Here is an 11,160-nt window from a genome sequence, read left to right on the forward strand (position 1 = left end):
TGTATATTTCACTAGACTTTAATGAAGACCGAAATGTTGGCATAGACGAAAAATTAGTTTATACTTGTATAAGAGTTTTCTATTTTCAATCGCGTCACTCCTTACTCTCTCTCCCTCTCCCTCAACAATTTTATGAATTACATTTACAGTTGACAATACCTACACCACAGTAAACATAGCTAATACACATGCAGTTTATTTTAAAAAGAATCACACAATTTTTTTCATTGGAAATATAAAGGAAATATTTAAAAAAATAAATATAAATTGATTAACTTTTTATTCTTATCATTGTTTATTCAAGTTTATTTTATATCTTCCTGCCTTTTATTTATGTGTAATTTCTTATCACTTTATTTTTACATAATATTTATCCTAGCTTAAATTACCTTATTGTAGTAATATTCTTAGTTTTTTTGTATCTTTTTAGCTCTGATGAAGCCCTGCTAAGTGGGGCGAAACGTTGGACAGTAGTTATAAACTATTTGTTCTTTTTTTGACCGCAACCCTGACAAACAGAGCTTAATCAATTTATCAGTAACTGCTTATCAAAATTCCACAACCATAACAATACCTAGAAAACCACTTCCTTAAAGATAAGTAATTCTTTAAAAATACCTGAACTAGTTCAAAACTATTGCATTTGTGGTGTATAAAGTGAGGGATACAGCAGGTAATTTAAATGAATACTTATTCCATTATTTGTTATAAGTATTTATATCAAATTTCAACCTAAACATAGTAAACTTTATGCCCATCATATGGTTTTAACTATTCATGGATAGATATGGAACCGAAATTTGTTTCTTGATGTCTATAACATAAACTGCAAGAAGAAAGTTTCAATTCTGAACTTTTTTTTAATAAAAGTAGAATAAGAAGTATTGCTATCTTTGAAGCCTATCCAGTAGAAAAAGCTTTTTTCTTTGAGTAATTCGAAATATACTATTTCCTTCTGAACTTTGTATTGGTGACCTTTCTTTTTTCCTTTATCTCTGTTTTAAAAGGTTCTTTAATGAGGCTTGCATGGTGCATGAAAACAGAGTACGTGGCATCTGATAGAATAATAATCAAATGCTCCATGGTAATAATGCTAACCAGACCTCCACAAAATTCATTCAAAGCGAATCTGACTTAATCTAACTAAGATTAATCCTAAAACGATTATCTAATAATTCTATGATCAATATTCTTAAAAGATCTGTTTCACAGACTCCTAATTTCAAAAGCTTACTTCCATTTCAGAACATCAATAATATATATTAAGTATGGTTCATACAATTTAGCACTCCATTATCTCCAATTTCCAAACTATATATATTTGCTAATTTCATCATAAGCTTATCAATTTTTTAACTATGTAAAACCCAAAATAAAGTCACTAATATGTCCCTCCTGGCAACTAACACATTCTTAATGTTATCTTCATCCTGGTAGCATTGTTTTTTTTATGTTCATATATTAATATTCAAATTATTGGTTCATTTTTTGCAGACCAATTTGTCAAATTGGCCAACTCTTGCTTATTTAATATGTTGGGAATTTCATTACAATAACAAATCAGGTGTGCAGTTGAAGGATAAAGGTTCCCCTTATTTGTTTATTTCACAAAATGAAAGTATTTCATGATTGACGAAAGAACTATTTCTGAAACAATTATTTTATTGAATAATGTCATATAGTTTACACTGACAATCGCTGCAAAAGTAGCTGTAATGGTTTTTAACTATTACTGTGTAATGGAGTGTATCGTGTACTTAATTAAGATGTCTTCCTTTTTTTTTCAGAAATAGTTATCTTGCATTTTAGTGAAATAATGTTTTGTGAACCAATGATTGTAAAGAACTCTGATAATCTAATTCTTTTTTAATATGCGTGGATCGAGAAAAATAGCAAAAAATAAAGGCATGCATATACCCCGTTCAATCATACTGTTATTTAAGCTGAATATCAAACTTACACAATTGCCCATCTCTCTATGAGATCCATCCTCATGGCATTAGTTACACAAAGGTTATAAGCTGCTTTTTGGCCAAAGTAGCATTCAAACCAATACGAGGCACGAACTATAAAACTTCTTTCACCTAATGTTAAGGCCATCAATGAATATGCATAGTTATGCCAGTCGATTACAAATGTAGCAGCCACCAGTAGACTATACAACCAAGCCACAGCAAAAACTGGGATGGCAGGTGGAGTTTGAACAAAAACAAAGTGTGAGCGCCTCTTAAACAGGAGAAAAAAGAACAAGCTTATGCTCTGCCATATAACTTTAAATAAGTAGGCAAGAATCCTCGGAAGATCTAAAAAGAAAGATAAAAACAACAATAAACCATATAGAAATATGTATGAATTGGAAACCATGATAATTACAAATTATAATTATAAAAATGTTTTCCATGTGGTAAAATACTGAAATATATACTTTCAACTACATTTACATTAATAATGATATGATTGAAAGAGGATAATTACTAAATCATTTTTGATTTAATTGAACTTTGCGATAGTTTTACATGGAATTCTATAAATATGGGTGAAAGATAAACCTACTATATTATTATTATTAAATTTAACATTATGGCCTTATATTATTCAAAGAATTCATAAAGGATTGTAAAAGCTAACAATTCCCTAAAAGCTTGATGTCAGAAGATACAAAATAGGCATCTAAGGTTACATTCCTATTATGACAGAAAAGAAGCTTTATTTAGAAACTTAATATCCAATAAAAACGTTTCTCACCGTTACCGAAATTAAAAATGCTCAGACTTATAATATTTTTTAAACATGGTAAAATTTAGGTAACGGTAAGAAAAACAAATTATTTGTCATATTAAACTTCTACGTTTCATACTAAAATCACTTTAAAAAAGTTATTAAACAAATCTGCAGGTTACTATTAATTTGAGGAATTAACAGCATACACTATTTCTTTCTTAATCTTTATCTGGTATAAAATTAAATAATGAAATCAAAAATAATCTATGGTCTATAATAATATATAAAATAAAATAATCAAAGTCTATAAGACCAAGTTACTTAAACCCCTAAAAAATATGAGAAGATCTGTAATGACTTTTATTTTCAACTTACTTAAAAAATTTTCTCGATCGTAACATCAGAATGTAAACTAATTTAGAAGAAAATTATTACTTTTTTCGGTTCAGTATTTATTTATGTTTTAGATTCAAATTATATCCCAGGATGAACATAACCACACTTTAAAATACCTTGAATGAAATGATATTCTTGAAGTTAAGAAAGACAAATGTCATTTCTAATATATTGAAACTACTATTTATAGTCGGTACAATAAGTAAGCAGAAAATAAAATGCTGTTCATTGAACAGATACCTTCAACACAGGATTAATTCATTGCTTTACATGAATTTAACTTATACCACTAACTTAGTGCTGATAAGTTAAATGCTTATCAAACCTGATAATAGATCCTCACACACTTACATTTGTTAACTTCAGGCACAGGAGGTAAATAGGCAATTGTGATATTATTATTGCTGAGCATTTGTTTCTTAGGTTTAGCCCCCCTATATCCGATGACATTAACATGGTATCCTTCTTCTGCTAATGAAATGCAGTGATATTGCAGTCTTGGACTCCTTCCAATGTCCGCTAAGCCGACCACGCATACGTTCTTCGGGGCCATGACTGAGAGACTGAACTGGCCAGGGAATGCTATGGCAATTCTCCAGTCTAACTTTAGCAATTGACTCCGGTGTAAGTTAAAACCATGGGTCAATGGTAGAACTAAAGTACTTACAACACTTCACTGATAACAACCGTATCCTTCCCGATGGGTGCAATTTGTAACAGCTATTGTTGACAGATGCGAATATCGATTTTGGAATCGACTAATGATAATCGAAATAGTTGACAAAAACACAAGTTTAAAAAAATAGATAATCTTTAAAATATCAATGAAAGACGAGCGAGCGCGCTATGGTACATTTCCTTTGATTTCAATAATAAAATGTTTCTCGACTAAATACAGCAGATTTCATGGCCATAGGGGGAGTAGGCCCCCGCCCATTACACACACACTTTTATATATATATAATTGATCATTCCAAAAAATACCCCACCATTTTATTTTTACTTCCTAAAATTCAATCATTACTTTTTAAAATTTTATTACCTATAATCACAATAAATTATTGAAAATGACGACTGAATTCAAATATTTAACAACAAAGTTTAACCAATTGCTCGCACAATGAAAATATAAAGCAGGTTTTGCGCTTTTCATCTCTGATGATTTTTTGGACGACACCATCTTTCCCAGCCATTGCCTTCCTAAATATAGCATTTTTCCAGAAAGAAACCATCTATCAAATAAGTTCATTATTTTTTTTCCTTTTTTTTTTTCTTTGGTCCCAAAAATCTAGGGGGGAGCCGCTACTCCACTATGCCCATGCCTATGGTAGATTTATTTAACCCTGGAATTACACCAAAGTGTGAGAAATCCAAATCGAACCTGTTTTTTTTAAACTACGGCACTTATGACACACCCAAACCTTAGTATTGGTTTAGTACTGCCTATAGATAAATATCTGGGCTTACAATGGTTTAACTAATTATAGGATCTTCCCAAAATTCGGAATCAACAATAATTCTGGAACGATATTCGAATTCATGGGTTTATTATCATTTCTATGAATTTTTGTTATCTATCACTAACTTTGCTGATATTTAAGTTTCCTAAAATTTCGCCTATCTTTATTTTGTTTCTTTTTTTTATACCAAAAATAGTTTAAATCCAAGTTATTAGCCGACACAAGTCTGACGTCCTTCAGTTACACCTCTCTGAAACACACAAATGTGTGGATATCAACATTCCTGATTAATTTATAATCTTATTAATCCACTCTGAGATGTTTTTTTTTTTTTTTTACCGTAGATTCAATATGAGGAGATGACCGGGGGCGCGGTTAGTAACTTGTGTATCATTACTGACCGCACCCCCGACCATCTCATATTTTATTAATTAATTATTTTAAACCATTTAAAAATTAAATTAAATTAGTGTTAATGTGTGATTACTTATAATATAATTCGTAATGGTTTAAAGTGCTATTTTTTCTCCTGCAGAGGGATAATTCTCCTAAACGTCAAATGAAATTACTAAAATACTCTTTTAAATAAATGTACTAATACTCAGTAGTTCTTATTGTTATTATTTTTTTAATATTGAAAACAATTTTGCGAATTTATTTTAGAAAATATAATGGAAACTACTTTACTTTTTTCCGGTTTGCTCTACAGACCTGGAAGATCTTTGGCTGTCCGAACCAGCCTTCTCTAGACATACCTATCTTGGGCTAGTTTGCTGGACCAGTTTGCTGCATGTAGCTCTTTCGCATCTTTGTTGATTCTTCTATCCAATTGGTTTTTGGCCTCCTAGGTGTTCTTTTGCTTACTATACTGGCATTCATTGTTATTTAGAGGCGTCCTGATAGATTGCTTTGATCCTCATGTTAGTCCCGCCCATCTTAGTCTATTTGCCTTCATGCCATGAGATTTTGACTGACCAATCCTTGCATGTAGTTCTCTGTTTGTTCTTCTCCTCCACGTGTTAAGGCGGAGAACTAACTCATAAAAACTACTACTCCAACGAAAATATTTATTATAAATTTTTCCGTTATGCATTTGATGCGCAACGAAAATATTTATTATAATTTTTTTCGTTATGCATTTGATGCGCTACAATTAGAATGTTAATAAACATATAATACGTAAGAATAGGTCTTGAGATACAGTTGTTAAATGAAAAAAAAAAGTTATTTTCCTTTTCAACGAACGATTTATGAATATATTTTTGTACATATCATGAAAACAACTACTGGATCAACGGATCCAAAATTTTTAACCACGGTACCCTTTTTTGGGTTAGACCAGTGATCCCCAAAGTTGGGACCACCGCCCCGTGGTGGGCCCTGCAGCAATTCGGAGGGGTGGGCAGTGATGGCCATAGGTGCATTTGGGGGGATAAATAACTTTAAGTTGTCACGGTCAACAATATTTCTGCTGACTAAAATAGAGCCGAGGATTACCAAATTAGTAGCAGCACACCAGGTTCATCCTTCTCATGAAAATCATTTCAAATGTTTTAAATTGTTTGTATTACATTCTATTTTTAGTTCAATAAATAGATTCATAATTTCAAAGTTTAATGTTTCTAATTTACACCTTTCTTTGCTATATTTTTCGAAAAAAGGTAGAAACATTAATATTATATTTCCTATTAATTGCTATTAAAATTTAAAAAATAAATAACTTCCAGGGGGCGCTAAGTAATATTTTTCCCTGAAAGGGGTCGGGAGGACAAAAAAGTTTGGGAATCACTGGGTTGGAAAAAATTTGCGACAACTTAAAAATAGTTTGTGATGCATTTAACGAGCTTCAATTTGAATGCTTATCGACTCTTTTACTTCAAATAGTTCCTGAGATGTGAAATTTTCTCAAAATTAGCGGAATACACATTGAGACTGGTTTAAAGTTTACCCAAAAAATTTAGATAGAATTTCATAAAATAATTATAAAAATAGATTTTCAGAACTTTTGTGCATCTCTAAACAATTTTTCAAAATACAATACGTTATGATAAAACAATTAGAAAATCCCAGATTGGGACGTTCTGATGTCGAACCATTACTCATGTTTCAAGGAAATAACATATCACTTGAGTTTAAAGTAGAGAGAAGAGGTTGTTAACATCAGAACATTTCGTGCTGTAGAGGTATTTTTTTTTCACTCAGGATACGAGAGTAGGAAAAACTAACATCCCTGGATACAGTAGTCCTTACATACAGTTATAATATAGTTACTATTAAATTTATTTGTATTCTACATTCTAAAAATTGTAAATATATAAATTAAATACAAGTAACATATGCATAACAATATACAATAACTAGCTGCAATTGAGAGGAAAATCACTCAATAAACACGTCACGGCCTATTATCTTTTTCTATTATATTTCCTGAATCAGTCCCATTTTTGACTAGGTGTCCCGTGTCCCGCCGACCCTTATCATAGACCCTGATCATAGTCCGCTGCGTGCGAAGCATTTATGTGGCTCTGTTACCACTTCACAGCAGTGCAGCCGATTATCCCGACAAAAAAATACCCGCCCAGCGCCTTGAAAATAACCATTTTACTCGATTAATATCCGTTATGGAGAATCCTTATAACTGTAACTGTATGATTGTTAGTCTTAATTGTACTGTCGCACTCGCTGTGGCGTGATAGTTGATAGCAAAGTAATATTAGTGAAAAAACTGTCGTGATAACTATCACATTTATACGCCTTAGCAGAGAACTATCGTACAGTTTCCGTTTTTACGGCTCAAGTGTTAGCCACTTTGACTGTATTCACTATCATGACAGTTTTAGTGTCGTGGCAGTAATGTCTGGAGTGATCGTTAATAGTACAAGTAATGTCAGTTGACTGTCACATTAACTGACAGGTTTATCTGTCATATGTATACGTCTTGACAATGAACTGTCACATCATATCAGCCATACCAAATGTAATGACGTTAGGTGGGAAAACTTTGTTTTCATATATTGGCTCAAAAACTTAAAAAATTGTTTACACCCATATACCAATCCACCACGTACCCCAAAAATAAATTGTCCGAGAACTTAAAATTATATCAACCCCGAGCCCCAAAAATAATTTTGCCCTGGACTTCAAATATAAATCTAATCCGAACCCCAAAAACAAATCCGCCAAGGCCCAAAAATTATATTTATTCCGTGCCTCAAAAATAAATTCATCCTGGCCCACAAAAAGAAATGTCTTGGCCCCAAATGGTCTACATATGCTCATGTCCTAATATTCAATATTTAAGGAAAATAATAACTTGTTAGTCATTGAAAAGTGTCTCATGGTTAACTACAAAAACTAGTCGAATGACTAGTGCAACACTCCCTAAGGATATATATAACGTAAAGTCATTTTACCCGAAATCCCCAATTCCTGACAATTACCCGCAATCCGATTACACTCCTTACGAGTAGGAAGGAGCCTTTCTACTGGTGGTAATGAATTCGGAATATAGACGTGCAATTACTTTTTATCAAAATGGTTATACTAAGATGTATCTTTTGGAGTTATAATTATTAAATTAGTTAGTTGTTATCATTAATTAATTATAGTTAGACTCCTAGTTTTAGCTAATTTTACTCGATATTAGTAATTTTTTTTCAAAGACAGCTCTACTCGCTGTTAGTAAATGTTTTTAGGTAAGACAAAAGAATTTCCTATCATGAGGCGGATAGGGAAGGTAAGATTCTTTATAATTATTTTTGGTTTTATGGTCTGTAACGTCGTCGTTTATGGAGAAATATTCGTTATAGGTGTTTGTTTTAAATTGTAAGATAAAAAAAGGCTCTGTCGGAGAGGTAAAGTGACGTTTTCATGCCGATTATACCGTTCGATTTCTGATCATGATATTTATCTATAAAATATTTCGACCACAAGAAAAACTGATCTTAAACTTTTACACATTTTTTTAATATCTAGTAGTGCTCCTCAAACAAAACAAAAGAATCAGTCACTAAAAAAATGAATAAAACTGACTTTGACTGTATAATAAATATTTATTTATTTTATCCTCTTAATTTCTGTAAATAAAAGACCAACAGAATACAGCAAACAGTTGCTCAACTATAATTATATTCAATCGCTCTGAATAACGGGATATCTCAAGCCTTTAGTCCATCAAAGAATAGTACAAGAGCCGAGAAGAAAAACATGCAGTTATCTCACCCCAATGTTTGATTACTTTAATGAAAACTATGTATAATTACTAGTCGAAATTGATGAGTCTGCCAAGTATAGGTAGGGGGAATAAAAAATTGCGGCTGTTTCAAAACCTTAAAAAAACATATATTTTTCATTCGAAGCTCTATATCTTAAAAACTACCAACAACACTAGAAAATCTGAGAGAACATTATTTAAAGAAGAGTAAATTTTCCGAAATATTAGCCCTAAAAGAGCTATTTACGTTCAATAGATCTCGAGATATATTTTTTTAAAAAGCAAAATTTCTTTAAAATCTTCAGACATATTAGTAGTTAGCTAATTTATTTTGAGAAATCTATATCTCAGGAGCTATAGGACGTACAGATGTCTATTAGCACTCAAATTAAAGCTAGTTTAATGGAATATAAATAAGGTTATGACCTTTACCTTTGTAGGAATAGTAGTTTTCATGATATTTTCTAAAATAAATTGATTTATAGTTGTTCGGACAATAAATTTGATTTATGAAAATCTTCATTTCAGAAACCATTGGACATACAGATGTTTGCTAGCACTCAAATTAAAGCTAGTTAAATTTACTACAAAATGGTTAATATGTTTATCTTTGTAGGAGTAGTAGTTTTTATGATATTTGACAAAATAAACTCACCAAATGTTAATATATAGTTGTTCATAGAAAATGTTGGATTTTTGATAAAATATATCTCTAGATCCATGACACACATATGTCTCCCAACACTCAAAATAAAGGAAATTTATCTTACTATAAAGTAGTTTATGACACTTATCTTCGTAGGGGTAGTAGTTTTATGATATTCGTATATGAATATAAATTTGGCAAATGAAAATTTGTCCGAACTTTTCTAAAATAAATTGATTTATAGTTGATAAATCAATTTATTTTAGAAAATTTCATGTTCACTATTATTCCTACGAAGATAAACATCATAAAATACTTTATAGCTCATTAAACTAGCTTTAATTTGAGTGCTAAATGACTACTGTACGTCAAATGGTTTTTGAGATATAGATTTTTCAAAATAAATTCACTAATTACTAATCTTTCAGTACGCCCCATACAACATTTTTATGAAATGTTGCTTTTTAGAAAGCTATATCTCGAAAACTATTTAACGTAAATAACTCTTTTAGGACTCATATTTTAGAAAATTTACTCTTCTTTAAATGACGTTCTCTTAGGTTTTCTTGTGTTGTTCCTTCTTTTTAAGATATAGAGCTCCGAATGAAAAATTATTTTTTTCTATCGCTTTGAAACAGCCGCCATTTTTTATTCTCCCTACTTATACTTGGCAGACTCACCAATTTTGACTAGTGATTATACATAGTTTTCATTTAAGTAATCAAAAATTGGTGTGAGATAACTCCCTTTTTTCTCCTCTTGGGCGCATGTACTAAAACTTCATGTGCCTTCTAACACGGAGGTGTGCTGGAGCTCCCTATAAAAAACGTTAAGGTTAAGAAAATAATGTTGTAGTGAACTTCCTTCCACGTGTTTAAAGTTGGATTTATTAATAGAAATATAAAAATTCCCAAGGTCAATTTACCCCTATTTCTTCCACACCAGTGGCACCACCAAGAGGCAAATACCATGTTGCGCAATGAGACTCCATTGATTAACCTATTCAATTTTTCGGAAATTTTTATTGATAATACTAAAGTGTGTTAGGAATTACTTTTACTTCGTTTACAAATTTTAAAGTGTTTTTTAGTATACAAATATATTTAATGACATATTGAAGATATGTATGTTTCTATTGTTCGAATATTTGAGGTTTCCCTAATGATAATAATGAGGTCCATCTGAAGATAAAATTCAAGAATTTGCAATAACAATTTATCCCTATCAGTCTGGATATGATAAAGAAATAGAAGAAAGTTTTTATTTATTAAAAAATATATGTATAATTAATTGTTGTTTTCACAGTAGCTCTGTTACATAAGAGATATCAGAACATCGAACCAACATATCAATTTCATAACAGAAAAAAATTGATAATATATTTTGAATTTTTTTTTTTTGTGTGTGTGTGTGTGTGTGTGTGTGGATGCATTTAATTAATTGATAGTGATGTATTTTGAAAGGAAATTTATAATCTGTAAAGAAATATATAACGAGGAAAGTGTAAATGTATTTTATGGATAAGAAAAGTATTTGAATATAATAAACCCGAGTCTTTATTTTTTATTTTATTTTATTTTTTCAAAAACCCCTACAAAATTTTAATGGTGTATTTATGAACAATGAACTTTCTCCTTTTACTGTAGAACATCTACATTCTAAGGAGTCTTTTGGAGAATATTATTTTTGCTGTCAGTATTTATAAAAGTGTATAATGTGTTGGG

At 30.9% G+C, this 11,160-nt stretch overlaps 1 protein-coding gene across 1 annotated transcript in view; it reads right to left on the reverse strand.

Annotated features, from left to right (window-relative positions):
* The window catches only part of Alg1 (ALG1, chitobiosyldiphosphodolichol beta-mannosyltransferase), an 8,777-nt gene extending 4,941 nt beyond the window's left edge, over positions 1-3,836 (reverse strand). The window contains exons 1-2 of the mRNA XM_014429442.3: positions 3,469-3,836; positions 1,961-2,303 (exon numbers count right to left, since the gene is read on the reverse strand). Coding sequence (XP_014284928.1) covers positions 1,961-2,303; positions 3,469-3,670 — 545 coding nt within the window. The 5' untranslated portion in view covers positions 3,671-3,836. The remainder of the gene's footprint in view (positions 1-1,960; positions 2,304-3,468) is intronic.
* Positions 3,837-11,160: the final 7,324 nt, after the last annotated feature.

Source organism: Halyomorpha halys, unplaced genomic scaffold, assembly GCF_000696795.3.
Source record: "Halyomorpha halys isolate HHAL.00 unplaced genomic scaffold, Hhal_1.1 Scaffold801.1, whole genome shotgun sequence".
Lineage (NCBI taxonomy): Eukaryota > Metazoa > Arthropoda > Insecta > Hemiptera > Pentatomidae > Halyomorpha > Halyomorpha halys.